The sequence below is a fragment of the Talpa europaea genome (genome assembly GCF_964194135.1).
Source record: "Talpa europaea genome assembly, chromosome: 7".
NCBI lineage: Eukaryota > Metazoa > Chordata > Mammalia > Eulipotyphla > Talpidae > Talpa > Talpa europaea.
This window is the reverse complement of record NC_140074.1, coordinates 891,313-906,648: the sequence shown is the minus strand read 5'-3', so window position 1 is coordinate 906,648 and position 15,336 is coordinate 891,313. Positions and strand designations below refer to the sequence as shown.

Genomic DNA, 15,336 nt, shown 5'->3' with positions numbered 1-15,336 from the left:
GCAGAGCTGTCGAGGGGCTGATGGGTGCCCTTGATGGTTACGCGTCTCTTCTGCTTGATGACTTGATCGCCCCCCAGGAGAGCAGCCTGGAGCTGGCCCAGCGCGGGCTGGAGGAGGCGGGGGCTGTCTGAGCGCGGCGAGGCTGTGGGGGGGCACCCCGACCCCGCTCCCGCCAGCTGGCTCAGCACAGCGCCTGCAAGGGGCCGCCCCGCCGCATTGATCGGACAAACCGTGTGTTTGTTTTGCTCTTCCTTGTTCTCCCTGCAATTTTGATCACACGCGCGGGGGGCCGATGAATCGCCCCAACACGAAAGGTCAGTGTAGCTCGGTGCTGGCTGCCGCCCAGGGCGTGGCCAGGGCATGGCCAGAGGCGGAGCGGGGAGGAACGTGGCCTGGCCAGACCCTCGGTGGACAGCCCCAGGCCGGTTCAGATGCCTCCACCACCATCCCTCCTGGATGCATACATTAAGCACCAGCTGTGTGCAGCTGCTGCAGGGGGCACTGGTAAACACCCACATGCCAATGGCACGGGGCTCCCCAAGCACCCCCACGCCAGGCTGTCCCCCGAGACCTCCAGAGTCCAGTTCCCCCTCTGAACTGAGTGACCCGCACACTGGCCGTGGGCAGCACCTGAGGGATGAGGCCAGGACCATGTCCCCAGCCTCACAAGGCCTTTTGAGCCGTCCCAGGCCAGGCAGCAGGTGGACGAAACGGGCTCTGGCAGGCGAGTCTGGGATGGAGTGTGGAGAGCGGGAGGAAGTCGTCTTGCCTCCCACCCCCTCGTCCCGCCCCAGGGGCCTGCTCTGCAGGGCAGCTCGGTTCCTAGGGTGGCCTCAGGACTCCAAAGCAATTGCCACCCGCGGGCCAGGCAGCGCCCCCAGGGCCCTCTTTGGGACCACATCGCGCTGTCCCCCACTGAGGGTCAGTCCTGGACAGTAGGGGGTAGGGGGTGCTAGCAGCAACTGGGTCTAGACCCAGCAGGCGGGGGTGTCCCCAGTAGGTGCCCCCTGGCTGGGAGCCCATGGTTTGGAGCACTGGACTGGGATCCCCGACTTTGCCTCCAGCCTCTGTGGCCTGGACGTCACCCTGGCTCAGGCCTCTGTCTTCTGGTCTGGAAATGGGGTGATAGCGGGTGCCACAGTGGGTGGGGCAGAGAGAATCGGGAGCAGGCGGCATGGCACGGAGTGTCCCGTGTATAGACGGACGGTGCCCAAGTGTGTCGCCCCTATTCTGGTCTCGGCCTGAAGCTGGGTAACCGCCAGTCTCCGTGGACAGAGGTCAGGTCCTTCCAGAGACTGGGAGAGCCTGATAACCCGACCCCCGTGCACAGGAAAGCAGGCGTTGCCCAGAACCACAGGGCCAGCAGCACCACCTCGGGCCCGGGCTGCGCCCGCCAGGCCCACTGAGCTGGTCCCCGCCTGCAGGCAGGGCCGCACACATCCTGGAAGCCCTGCCTGGGCCTGGCCTGGCCTGGCCTGGCCTGGAGGGAGGACGTCGGTGCCCTTTCTGTCGGAGGACTGGCTGCCTGCCTCCCCTGGGGCTGGGGGGCTGCGCTGGCCGCGGTGGGGATGTGGGCAGGGTCTGCACACGCGTGTGTGGCTGGAGCAAGGATTTGTGACGTAGCTGGCACATCATGACCCGCGAGCAGGCTTTTAAAACCTGGGCCACGGCCGCCACTTGAGCCTGCTAATGGGAATCGAGGGGTGGGCCCCAGACCAGGCTGTCCGAGATGCCCAGTTGAGCGGCCTCCCAGCCAGCACGGACTCCGGCATTGCGCTCGCCGCCTGCACCTCAAGGAATCAGCCGGGAGTGTCCCCCAAGCACCTGCACCTGCCCACCCCCAGGGCCGAGAGGCCGGCCTTGGCGCGAAGGTGTCCCCGGGACCCGGTGGAGCAGGAGTGAGGAGCTTTTCCTCCGGGCGCCCCGCCCGGGTGCGCCAGGCCGGAGGCGGGGGCGTCCCGAGCGAGGGCTCCATCTGAGCCGAGTGCACGGGAGGGGAGGAAAGGCCTTCGAGAGATCAGGTGGGACAAGGGCCGAGGGTCCCAGCGCCCAGGCCCTCGGGCCGCCACAGCGCCCCCGAGACTCACGCTCAGCCTCGGTGGGCGTTTGACACCCTGGGAACTGGCCGGCCCTCGAGTGGCCTTGGCTGTTAAACGCTTTGCTCCTTGTCTGGCTCCCCTCCCACCCGAGCTGCATTTTCTGGAAATTGTGTTGTGCTGTGTTCCATTTGCCAGTTTACAGGGGGAGAAGGTGGCTTGGAGATCTTAGTGACGTGGTGCCAGGCTCACCTGGGTGTGTCCTCAGGAAGGAGCCTGGCCCTGGGGCGGCCACGGGCCCGGCAGACAGGCCCCGGCCCTCGGGGAGCTGCTGGCGGGGACTGGGCCCCGGCCTAGGTGGCAGGGAAGCCCCCTCGGGTGCTGGGACCCGGGCCCCGACCGAGCCTTCAGAAGGGCGGCCCACCCAGGAGGCAGCCGCACAAGGCCCTTTGGGGCCGCACTGGCCGGTGACCCCCAGCGCCCCCGGCCCAGCCCAGCCCATGACCCCCCACCGGGGCCGGCCTGCGGAGTGGGGTGCTCAGAGCCTCCAGCGGACCCAGCTGGAAAAAAACACTAAAAACAAGCAGCCCATCGGCCTCTGGCGTCCGCAGGAGGCCTCAGGAGCAAGGTTGGGATTTTTTAAATTTTTAACGCGAGTAGCAGGAGCCGGCGCCGCGGCCTCGGCGGATGGAGCAGCTGCCTCGCTGCCAGACAGATGCGCGGGGAGCGGCCTCCGCGGCAGCCGCGCCCCTGCCCAGCGGGGCTGCTTTCTCATTTGTTCCCGGATTGGTGGAAAATGACTAAAGTGTTTTGTGCACAGTCGCGACAGCTTTCGCGCGAACTAGCGTTTAAGTGATAATCCGAATCTCCGCCCCGTAGCCCCGAGCCCGGCTGCTCCTGCACGTGACGCCTTGGGGTGTCGGCAGCAGAAGCCCCCGCAGCCCGCGTGCTGCTAGGCAGGCCCCGCCCCGCCCTGGCCGGGGCAGTGGTCACAGCGTGACTCACGGGTGATTCAGCCCCGGCACCCCCTGCTGAGCCGACCTCCGTGCCAGGCCTGCACTGCGGCCTGAGCCAGACTGTGAGCCCCCTTCGGAGCGGGGCGCTGTGCCCCTCCTGGGCCACCCTCCTGGCGGGCTCAAGCACAGCAGCCTACCCCCCACATTCCTACCTCCCCCAAAGAAGTGCAGGCCTCGGTCGGGGAGCAGCAGCCGCCCCACAGCCTGGACATGTCCCCTGCAGGAGGCTCGACGGGGGCCGTGGTGGTTTGGGTCTCTGGCGGCTGCCAGGAGGGACATGCCCTGGGGTGTCCCCGACACAGTGGAGGGGATGAGACACCAGGTCCTGAGAAGTCGGCTTATTGCAGGGATTGCAAGGGGCAGGAGGTGACTCAGATCGGTCCCCTGGTAAGAGGGTTTGAGGGGACGGGGCTGGGAGCAGAGGGCCTCAGCTTTATTGGCTGAAAAGCTACGGAGGGGTAGAGACTCCTGGACGTGGCTCAAGGTCAGTCGTGTCCGGCACCAGTTCCGCGTGAGGCATGTGAAGGGGCTGGTCTCCAGATCACGGGGGATTTGGCATGTCCCGGTGTCCCTGGACCTCTGGTGCCCGCCCCACATTCCCCGTCCCCGCGGCTCTGGAGCTCAGGTGGTCACGTCCACCCACCCAGGCTGGTCAGACGCGCTGCTCCTGTGAGTGCAGACCTCCGGGAGGAGGCGCAGCTCTCTCTGTGCACCCTGCAGCTGGGCATCCCGGGGCCCAGCCAGGCCCAGGTAAGCTGGATGCCTGGCCCGGCCCCCTGGAGCAGTGCCCCGTGGGCTTGGAGGAAGGCCCGCCCCCTCCCGTCTCTCAGCTCCTTCCCTCTCGGCCAAGTAAATGAAACCAACTCCTGGCCGGCTCCCCACCCCCACGCCCCCCACCCGCCGCCCGCCAGCTAACGGGTCTGCCCTCCGCAGGTCTGGTACATGGACGGCTACCACAACAACCGCTTCGTGCGCGAGTACAAGTCCATGGCGGACTTCATGACCACGGACAACTTCACGTCGCACCGCCTGCCGCACCCCTGGTCGGGCACGGGGCAGGTGGTGTACAACGGCTCCATCTACTTCAACAAGTTCCAGAGCCACATCGTCATCAGGTTCGACCTGAAGACCGAGACCATCCTGAAGACGCGTAGCCTGGACTACGCCGGCTACAACAACATGTACCACTACGCCTGGGGCGGCCACTCGGACATCGACCTCATGGTGGACGAGAACGGGCTGTGGGCCGTGTACGCCACCAACCAGAACGCTGGCAACATCGTCATCAGCAAGCTGGACCCCGTGTCCCTGCAGGCGCTGCAGACCTGGAACACCAGCTACCCCAAGCGCAGCGCCGGCGAGGCCTTCATCATCTGCGGGACGCTCTATGTCACCAACGGCTACTCGGGGGGCACCAAGGTGCACTACGCCTACCAGACCAACGCCTCCACCTACGAGTACATCGACATCCCCTTCCAGAACAAGTACTCCCACATCTCCATGCTGGACTACAACCCCAAGGACCGCGCGCTGTACGCCTGGAACAACGGCCACCAGATCCTCTACAACGTCACGCTCTTCCACGTCATCCGCTCCGACGAGTTGTAGTCGGAGCCGCTGCCCGAGGCCGAGGGGCCCAGCCGCCCCCAGCTCACGGCCCCGAGGACAGCTGCCAAGATGATCCCCGGGACCCGGCCGGAGAGGCCGCCGCCGCGGGGCTGCCGCCGTGGTGTGCTGCCTCTCCCACTCCCAGCCGCGGCCGGAGACCACGGGCTCGGGAAGGAAACCCCCTCTTTGCAGCTGGAACTGCAGCCCAGGGTCCCGGTCCCCGCCCCGCCCTGGCCCACTTTCTGGTCAAATAACACACCAAGAAATAAGGCGTTGACTGTTGGCCACTCCGCCCCAGAACCACCGCTGTTAGGGCCCATGGACACCCCCAGGTCGTGGCCAGCCCCGATGGACGTGGCGTCGCGTCTCCCCGAGGCCCCGGGCCACATAGCTAGTCTCACTGGCCCCCCACAGCCATGCATTGCGTCTTAGGCTGTCCGTGCCGAGGACCCGGCGGCGCCCAGCCCTCGCCGTCGGTCAGCGCAGGGCAGAGCTGCCCGCGTGGCCGGAACCCCGTCCCCCGTAGATACGTTGTGCAGTGTCCGTCCGTTCCTCCTTGAGGTGGTGACTTTGTGTGTTCAGTTACGCAGCGAATGTCGTGACGCAATGCCGTAGTCGGGTTAATACGTGGATGGCTTTTGTTTTGAAAAAGAAAATAAAAATCAGTGTTCGCCCTTCTAGAGAGATAATCACGTTCGTGTCCATAATAATCAAAGGACTCCTGCTCCCCTCGCTCAGTTAGCAGATGCGCAGCCGCGAGCCGCCCCCGGGCGCGCGCCCCAGGTGGCGGCGTGGAAAGCGCGTTTTTAAGTCAACACGAGGGAACTTTGTACACCCGGTTAGCTGAGGAACAATAAAACACTAGGAGACGTCGTGGCTTCGCTCGTCATTTCTGGGGGTTAGGTGCTGGGGACCGTCTGGTATGCAGGTGTGTCCCGAGCTCAAGGGGTCCCCTCGGGAGACCTGTGCCCAGTCTGAGCCTGGGAATGCGCTGGGAGCCCCGCCCTTGGGTGTATCAGGAGGCTCCCCGCCGAACCCCCACTGCCAGGCTCTCTGACGGGCCCGGGAGGGGTCGGGGCAGGTGCCAGCCAAAGAGGGGGTGCTGGGAGCCCAGGTCCCGGCCATCCGGCGCACTCCCATGGGGGTGCAGGAGGTGAACCCCCTTGGAGGCTGGGACCCTGGCCTGCACATGGGTCGGCCTGTCCTCTGAGCAGGCCCGGGACAGGCCACACCGCTACGTCCCCAGGCGGTCTGCAGTAGACTGGGGTCGGGGCCAGCAGAGAAAGAACAGGCGAGTGTCTCCGTCACGAGAGGCTCCGGGTGGCGCGGGCTGTGGGGGGAGGTGGAAGGCCGTGGGCCCATGGGGTGCCAGCCAGCCCGAGAGCTGGCATTGAGCACGCCCAACCCGGTCAGTCGGCCGAGCTCCCTCGCAGGTCCTGGACCCTGTGCCCACGAGGATGCAGGAGCCGGTGCCCGAGGAGAGCCTGGTGGGCGGGTCCGGGCCCAGCTCCCTTCTGCTGACAGGCTCTGCCCAGGAGCTGGGAAATGCAGGCTGAAACAGAGAAAGAAGCCCCAGTTCTCTCTCCACCCCCTCTGGTCAGGTAACTGAGGAGGGCAGTGACCAATGTCTACTTCTCACCCTGTCAGCGTGGTGTGAGCACCCTCCAGCTCCCTGGGTGAGAGCAGGGTAACCCTGGCCCCTGGGGCGGCTGCGGGGCGCAAGTGCTGGCCACTCCTGGGCCCGCCCTCCCTGGCCGGGGCCACCTCTCGGTGCCCCACAACTGTCGGCCCGTGCCTGTGGGCGGCCCCGCCACCCAGCACGCTGACTCCCAGGCCCCACCGCCCAGGAGCATCTCGGCTCTTGCACCGCCCCCTCCGCTCACCTGCCCCTGCACCCCAGCTCGGTGTGTGAGGAGCGGGGGTAGCGTGGGGTAACACGGGCCCTTTCGCTCCCACCACCAGCCCCCGTGGCCGCCACCTGCGACTTTGTTTTCCTCCCGGGTTTCCTCACCACACCTGACGTCGCGTTCCTGCAAAACCACTTAGGAGGCCGAAAAGTACAGACACCTGGAGGCCTGAAAGTACAGACACCTGGGCCGAGAGGCCTGTGGTTGCAGGGCCTGGGAGGCCCGTTGAGCCCGCCTCCCGGCCTCCCGGCCTCCCTTCCTGCTGGCCTCGCGGCCTCTGCAGCCGCCCCCCACTTCAGCTCTGTGGGCCCTACAGGTCTGCCTGGGCTCCCAGAGTCCTTGTCCGTTTGCCCAAATCAGCTGTGGCTCTGCCCGGCCTAGGACACCCACATGATGCCAGGTCTCTCACCCACGCATCTTTTGGAGTTGGCGGGCTTGGGCACCCGCTGAGTCCAAGACGGAAATCCAGTATTCTCCGGGGTCCTCCAGCCTGGCCTGGGGGGGCACTGACATAGGGGGGTGCTGGCACTCCACCGGGGCCCCAGAACCAAGTGCAGGGCCAATGGCACAGCGTGATAGGTCTGCGGCATTAAAGGCCGGGCGTGGGGTCCGGCGCGGGAGCTCGTGCTGGGCGCAGCAGACCTGGTTGTCCTGGTGCTGTGGCCGCTGCTCCAGGAAGCCCTGAGTTCTCCCGATGTCCACCTGGGAGTTACAGGAGGGCAGGGCTGTGCCTCTGTCCATGCCCTGCCTGGGAAGGAGCCCCACCTCCTGGTTCTGGGGAGCACGGTGACATGTGGGCCCAGGATCCCTCGATGGCTGAGCTCGGCGGGGTTGGGGGCACCTCGGTGGTTTCGAGCATGCGGCACTAAGTCTATGTGGCCCGTCCTCGCCCCGGTGTCCCTCACACCGCCCTGCAGACACGCCCAGCCCCTGCCAGATGGCACACAGCCCCGAAGCCAGCCATTTCTCAGGGCAGCGGAGGCCCTGAGCCACAAGGAGCACCCGTGTCAGGAGGTGGTACTCCACACGGAGCGCACCAACCATTTCTGGACCCTTGGAGGTGGCTGGGGAGGGAGGGTGGACAGAGGTCAGGAACTGGGCAGCAAATGGTGGGAAATAAACCCGCAGGGCTCTCCTGAGCCGGGTCCAGCCACCCACAGGTGAGGCCCGAGAGCCGCGGGTCCCCACGGGGCTTGGGGGGCCTTGGGTGTTTCCAGTGTGGTGGGTGGAATCTGCAGGGCCCCCCCAGGGTTGCAGACACCACCCCAAGGCCAGGCCTGGCTCTGCGGCTCTCATGATGGCCAGAAAGGCTTACACACAGGGACAGCGACTCCTGGTTCTCAACGGCCCCCTCAAGGTCAGTTAGTCCTTCAAGGGGGCTGTGCCTCCGCCGCCCTCTTGGCTCAGCAGAGATTGAAGAGGGTCCAGGGTTGTGCGTGTCTAGGTGGCCCTGGTCGTCCTCACGGAGGAGCTGCCTGCCCTACCCCTGGGGTCTTGGGGGAGCCCCTGCCCACAGCCTGTGGCGCTGTCCCTATCCGACGGAAGCTGCCGCCAGCGTGACCCAGCAGCTAGGGCCGGTAGTCAGGGCACGGGCAGCCTGAGCCGGGGCAATGGGCCCTCGGCCGGCCCCTGGCACAGACGCGTGTCCTCCAGCTGGTGAGTCACTGAAGCTTATTCATCACGCGGCAGGAGCGGAAGGTGCCAGAACGGTGACCTGGCGAGGATCCGCCGCCCTGCACCCGGCGCTGGTGAGTCAGGGCAGCGGGCACCGAGCGGGGGGCGAGGAGGGGGGAGGTGAGGGCCTGGCCCCAGATGGCCTCTGGGGCCGTGGGGGCGGATGTCTCCCGTGCGCGTGCACCACAGTGCACACATGCACCACCGTGCACACATGCACCACCGTGCACACATGCACAGCACACCGGCACACGCACGCGCACACACGCACACCGGCTAGCGCCAAGCACCGTTGGACAGCAGCTGCAAGCAGCAAGTGGGCTTCGGAGAGTCCTCTCCCTGCCCCTTGGAGGCCTGGTCTCTGCCACCTGCTTCCAGGGGTGCTGAAGCCCCCCACCCACCTGCCCTGGCCTTCCAGGCTCCCGGCCTGTCCCACCCCCACCACGGGAGCAAGAAGGGGCAGGACAGGGGCAGGCCAGGCCAGGACGCCCAGACCAGCTCCACCTGCAGTGCCATCCCACGTCCCACGCAGCCTGGCCGGCCTCCCGCGCCCTGGCTCCATCTCGGAGGCGCTGCTCTCCCCAGAAGCCGGCAGGCAGCGAGCAACTCGGCACCTAGGGTGAGGCCAGGCAGGACCCGCGCCCCCCACACCCGCCCTGGGCTCCCGCCAGGTGAAGTTTGGCGGGATCGGGCAGGTCACAACACTGCCCTCTAACTGGCCAGTTTCCAAGCCGCCGGGGTGGGGTCCCAGCTCGCCAGGACCCTCCCTCCCTCCCTCCTTCCGAGCCAGGCCAGGGGGAGCTGCAGCAGGGCAGGAGCCGCCAGCAGCTGACTCGTGGAAAGAGACAGCCTTCGCCTTATTGATCTCTCCCTTCTCGCTACGGGCTCGACAAGAAGGTCGCGGGGAAGGCAGGCTGCGCGGCTCCGTCTGCTCGCCCGCCCTGGGCTGGCCCTGGAGGACGGCCTCCTTCTCTCCCACCCCGCGCTGGTGTCAAGGACACCGCGGCCCCGGCTGTCCTGGAAAGCAGGCTCCCGGCCACACCCCAGCCCTCCCGGCGGAGGCGAGGTGCCCCAGCCCGGCGGCCCCGCGCTGCCTCCTCCAATTAGCGGGCAGGCTCTCCTCCGGCTCCGGCTGTTTGTCTTGCTGAGGCTGCGTCCATCGTCCCCATTAAATTGGCTGTGGCAGCCCATAATGGGGAAGAAAAACAGTGCTGGGTCGGTCGTTCGGGAGCTGAGCTCGCTGGGGAGGCCGGCGAAGGAGACATCCAATTACGCCTGATTGGGCTCCGCGGCCCAGTCGGCGGTTGGCAGCTGCGGGATGACCCGGCCAGGCGGGCGCCGGGTGCTTCCCCGGGCCGTGCTGCCTGCAGCTCTGGCCCGGGGCGGGGCGTGAGGGCGGCCGGCCCTGCCGCCCAGGCTCAGCTCTGCGGATGCTCGGCCACGCCGGGCTCCCAGCTAAAGGCCACGGGTGTCAGTCCCTGCGGAGCGGCCGTCAGCAGGAGACACGGCGCGGGGTGGGGGTGGGGCAGCGCCTGAAAGTGCTCGAGAGTCTCCAGCTCTCAACACAAACAGCTGACGTCGCCCCAGGCACCAGCATGGAGCAGGCCCCGGTGGTCCTTGGGCCCTGGACACAGCCTCAGCATCACGCCAGGGGAGGCCTCGGGGGGACAACACGCTTCAGCTCCTGGGCCCGCGGTGCTCCGGCTCGTGCCCACGCGGGGCAGGGCTTCCCCATGGCCCCGCAGCACGATGCCAGCTCATCCAGCTGGCGTCATACCCTGCCAGCCCCTTGTGGGAGGGCCCGTGGCATCCACAGCTGCAGAAGGGTCCCAGAGGGCAAGGCCTGAGGCCGGTGGCCCACAGGGGCAGGGACAGTGGGTGGGACAGAGGGGCTGGGGCGGTCTGGCTGGCACTGCAGGTGCTGGCCGGCCCCGCGGGTTATTCCTCGCCCGCCTGTCACTGGCGCCCGGCTGGCTCCGGCCCGAGCCCCAGGGTCCACCCCGTCTCTCCGTCGTCGGCCCCTGTTTCCTGGACAGGCGGCTCAGGTTGGCTGGCAGCAGCCTCAGGGGCAGGCTGGCGTGAGGCCACCTGCGTGTGGTCTTGGGCCAGCATCGCGGAGCCAGAGCTCGGCCAGAGCCTCCAGGCCATCGGCCCAAAAGGGAAGCTGCCGGGGTCGACTCCGCTGGTGCTTGGCCTGGCAGCTGGCCCCAGCCAGGGGCTCCCGCCCACCTGCAGGTCTGTGGGGGGCACATCCCCTCGCCTGCCCCTGTGGAAGGCAACCCAGTGGAAAATGCGCCCTGCCTGCATCCCCAGGGCCCAGTTCTGCACCCAACACAGAGAGGGGGCCCAGCGGGCCTTTGCTCAAGAGCTGAGGGACAGCCGTGCAGAGGAGGGGCCCTGGCCCAGGCTGGGGGGCCGTTCCCACACAGCCCTTGCCCGTTCTTCATTCCAGACCTTCTCGGAGGCACCCGGGGCATGGGGCCCACGGGTTCACCCCCACCCCCAAACACGGGCCCACGCGGCTTCTGGCCCCTGTCCTGGCCCCAGGGGCCCTGGCATGAACAGCAGCCACCTCCCCCTGGTTTCGGCGGAGGTTGGGCAGGGGACCCGGGAGCCCCGAGGCCCTGTGGGGGGCGCGGAGGCCGGCCGCACACCCTCCTTGCTGTGGCTTCAGTTTGGAGCAGCCCGGCCCTCCGCAGAGCCGGTGCGGGACGCTGCGGGCGCCCTCCCCGCCCCCGGCCACCCCGGCCGCCCCCCGCTCTGGCGCAGGCGGCAGGAGCAGGAAGCAATTTGATGTGTGTGAATTATTCAGAGCAACCGAAATGAAATGAAGAATTGAGGCAACGTGCACAGATACAGAGAATCAGAAAATAGATCCCAACTGGAAAGAATTCATAAGGTTGATCTCGGAAACAAATTAGCGGGGAGTTACGGAAACATGATTTGATTAGATGCGACCGGTTGTTTCAAGAACAATACTCAGAAATTGTTTTTCTCCAAACAGGTTTAGCCTGTGTTCTTCTGCAGGCTTTTGGGTAATGTTGGCTCCCCGCCTTACCTGGGGGGGCAGGGCCCGTCCCACTCACCCATGGGGGTCGTCTGACCGGCAGCAGCCTCGGGGGCAGGCTGGCGTGAGGCCACCTGCGTGTGGGAGCTGGGTGCTTGGCTCCTGAGAATAGGGGGGTGCACCCCAGAGGGCTGGGGGGCATCGGGGGCTCCTCTCGCTTTACTCCTGTTCTCTTCACACCAAGAGGAGGGAGAGGGACATGGCCGTGGGGCCATGCGAGGGGCAAAGAGCACAGGTCTTGGGGCAGGCGCTTAGTGGGTCTACGGGCAGCGCTGGCGCCCTTTGAGCCCGGGGTGGGGGCCGGAGTTGCCCCGAGGCCCTGGGGCTGTTTCCTGCAGACACACAGCTGCCCTGGCAGACAGTCAGCCTGAAACTGCCTGAGGAGCTGCCCGGGTGCCCAAAGGGGCCAGGCGAGCCAGCTGAGCGGCCACCAGAGGCCGTGAGGGAGGCCCTGACCTGCAGCTTCCACACTGAGGGGCCCCAGGGGCCAGCAGGGTGCCTGGAGGGGAAGACGGCAGGGCACCTGGGGGGAAACCACAGGCCTCGACTCTGGAGTCAGAGCAGGCCTGGGGGGTGGCAGGTGCATGCAGGCCATGGGGGAAGAGGGTCCCCCTCGGGGGTAAGGAAGTGAGCTGAAGCCAGCGAGGACTCGGGAGGGGCCGGCGGGAGGAAGCCCAGGCAGAGATCCAGGAGCAGGAGGGTGATGGCCAGCCGGATACCTGGGAGAAGCCACCTGTCACCTGTTTGGCCTCAGGCGTGTCCTCACTTCTGGAGGAGGAAGGGTAAAGGGTGGGGCCTCCGGCAGCAGGTCCAGGGACACTCCTTCCCAGGGACACTCCTTCCCATGGAGCCCAGCAATGGCGCTGCAGGCCGCAGGGCCCAGCGCTGTGCTGGTGCAAGAGGGGCGGGGCTGGACAGGCTGCCTCTCCCCTCCCCCGCCCAGGCGTGCAAATCTGGCCCCAGCAGCCGCCGTTGTTTCATCATGGACAGTGCTGGGCCTTTCCGGCCTCCAGGGGCAGCGCCCGGCCATCTGCTGTGCACCAGGGGCCCCCGACAGCAGCGGCTCAGAAGCCACCCCAGCCCTAGACGCCCCGCGCGGCCCGCGCCCCCCCAGATGACCTCTCAGCCTCCTTCTCAAAGTCAGCAGAATATGATTTTATTGATTAGAAGTGCTGGGCTTGTCAATTTGCTACAAGGGGAAAGGTATGCAGTTGCCCGCCGCTTTCTTCAACAAGTCGTAAAATGGATGGCCCAGATAAAAGGAAGACATAAAACACCGGGCGCAGCGCTCGGAACTTGATAAATCAGGGAGACGCGTCCCTGGCTCCCTCTCTGGATGCAAGATGGCTGCCGTCTGTGAGCAGAGCCCCAGCCGGGCCGGGCTGCCAAGGACAGGCGGCCGGGAGGGGCGTGGGGTTCCTCGAAGGCCCGGGAGGTGCAGGTGCCGGTGCTCCCGAGGGCGGGGCTGGGGGCACCGCTCCTCTCCGGGAAGTGGCGGGACCGCAGCCCAGCGCCAGCTCCCAGAGGCCGGCCATTTCCGCGGCCGCCTGTGCTGCCCTGGACGGGTTTGGGAGGGGCCTCCGGCGACGCACCAGCAGCCCGCTCCGGGCTTAGGGGCCAGGCTGTCGGGCGCTCTTGGTGGGTCTCGGTGGACTAACAGCCCTGGCCTCTCCCCTCGCCTCCAGGGTCTCCTGAGAAGGGGCCGGAGAGCATGCCGGGCAGGATCATGAGACCCCCGCCCGCGTGCCCCGGGCTGGGAGATGGCCCAGGGGGACGCTGGGCGCGCGGTGGTCAACACGCCTGTCTGCGAGAGCCTCTGGGACGCCCCGGAAGGCTCCTTCGGCTTCTGAGTGGTGGGTGCGGTGCCCAGTGATCTCAGGCAGGTGGCCCAACCCCTCCAAGCGCGCCTTCCTTCCCCAGGGGAGATCTCCCCAGGGGGCACAGCCCCACCTGGCCCAGCGCCCGCCCGCCCGCTGGTGCAGCCTGGGCCATGCCGGTCCCGCCCGCAGCAGCTAGCGGCCTGAGATCCCCCTCCTGAAAGGCCATCAGCTGGGTTGGGCGGTTACTGCCGAGTCAGCGCCCACAGAGCAGATAAGGGGGTCAACGCGTCCGACCAAAGAGTGAGGGGCTTTCCGGGGACAGAAGCTGGCTGGAGCACCCGCCTGTGTGCGGGTGCACGCCCCGAGGGCTCAGGCCTCCTGCTAGGCTGCCTGGGAAGGCTCCGAGCAGGGCACAGGCCAGGCAAATGAGGCTGAGGCAGTCGGCCTGGGGCCCCAGGGATTTTCCCCCAGAAAACAGAAACTACGTGGCCCCCGCATTCCCGCCAGAGAAGGGGGAGGCGGAGCCCGCCGCAGGTCCCTGCGCCTCGGCCGGGGGTGCAGCCCGTCTGGGCCTCGGCTGGGAACGGTGATGGGGCGCGGGAGGCCGTCACTGCAGTGGCGCGATTCATGCCACGTCTGTAACGAGGTTTGCGGCCGGCTCGCCTGAGGGGCTCACTCCCAGCCTCGAGCGCGGCCAGGTGGGGGTGCAGCCGGGTCTCCTGAGAAGGGGTTTGTGACCCCGGAGCTGAGAACATCGGCCCCCGGGGCGCATCTGGAGGCCCTGCGCCCGCGGGAGACATGGAGGGTCCTGGGTGAGAGACGACGCCGGGTGGGGGGCTGGGTCACCCCTTACCCGAGGGGCGGAAGCCTGGGCACGGGGCAGGGCGTGGAAGCAGCACAGAGGGCCCTGTGGCCCTGAAGCCCAGGAAGGGGAGCCCCGGGGCCGGCACGGCCAGGCCTTGCTGGAGCCCAGGCTCCTGTCTCCAGGGCCGCCGGGGAGATGCCAAGTCTGTCGTGTGTGACGGCTCCCCGGGAAGCTTGTGCCCCCCACTGCCCCCGGGGCCCTGCCCAGAATGCCCTCAGCCCAGTTGCCCGTATTGACTGCTCCCCAAAGAAGGGCAACCTCCCTCCCGCCCAGGCCCCCCACCTCCCACAGGCCGGCAGCGGGCGGGGGAAGGCCTCCAGGGCAGAGGGGTGCGTGGAGGGGCCCCCGCGGCCACCCCAGCCGGGCAGGTCACTGTTGATTCAGACAGAAGAAAAGAGAACTTGGGGGCCTTGGTGCTGAATCGGGGGCTGGGCTCAGGAGGGGCAGCAGCCGCTTCCCGGCCAGGGGTCTGTGCTCGCGCCGCGCCCTGGCCCCAGGCCCGGCAGCCACAGGTGCATGTGCTGCGCTCACCCCTCCGGCCCCAGCCGTGCCGCGGCCTTCGGCAGTAACATGTCGCGGCGTGTGGCAACGAGCCCAGAGGAGAGCAGGCGGCGGCCGAGGCCTCAGAGGCCGCAGAGGGAGGGGGGCGCCTGAGCAACTCCATGGATCGGGAGACGGCGGGGAGCAGGCGGGGAGGCCGGGGTTGGGGAGCCGGTCAGGACAAAGGTGTGTGGCGGGGCCCGGCGCCTGCCCAGGAAGCCGAGCGCTGCCGCAAATCACCTGCTAATCCGTGTCCTAACCCCGTGATCTAATTTCCCCAGGATCGGGCTGAGAGACACCTGGGGCGGGGACAAATTTAGACCTGGGCGATGTGCTGAGTCACGCTTGCCTGTTTGGAAAACAGAGAGCTAATTAAGTTACTGTCGGAGGCAGCGGCTCAGGGGAGGGATGGAAAAAACCTGGGTGGCTTCACAGCCGCTGGCGGTAAAGAAGCGTCCCCCGGGGTGGCGGCCGCGGGCCTCCCTCTGCCTGGCCGGGCTGCGGGGGCCGGGGTGGGGGGGAGTTAAGGGCAGTGAGAGGGTGCCGAGGCCCCGCCCAAGGGGCAGCGTCCAGAGAACCCGGGGTCTGCATGGGGGGTCGGGGCCCCTCTCCCCCTGGTCCCCGGCACCTTCCTCCCCACCCCCCCGCCCGCCGTCTCCCTTGCCCAAGCCCGGGGCTGGTCCGCGCCGGCCACATGCTCAGTGCCCGGCGAGCACAGCGGGGAGGAGGGAGGCCCAGGGCAGAGCCGTGGTCGGATGGCGGTGACGCCCGTAGGCGCCCGCGGGGCGGGCATAGGAAGCTCC

General features: G+C 67.6%; 1 protein-coding gene across 2 annotated transcripts in view; it reads left to right on the top strand.

The window, feature by feature from the left end:
• The window catches only part of OLFM1 (olfactomedin 1), a gene marked incomplete at both ends in the record, with an annotated part of 30,751 nt that extends 26,091 nt beyond the window's left edge, over nucleotides 1–4,660 (top strand). For both annotated transcript variants that reach the window (XM_084237606.1, XM_084237605.1), the window contains one exon: nucleotides 3,986–4,660. In XM_084237606.1, coding sequence (XP_084093732.1) covers nucleotides 3,986–4,660 — 675 coding nt within the window. The remainder of the gene's footprint in view (nucleotides 1–3,985) is intronic.
• Nucleotides 4,661–15,336: the final 10,676 nt, after the last annotated feature.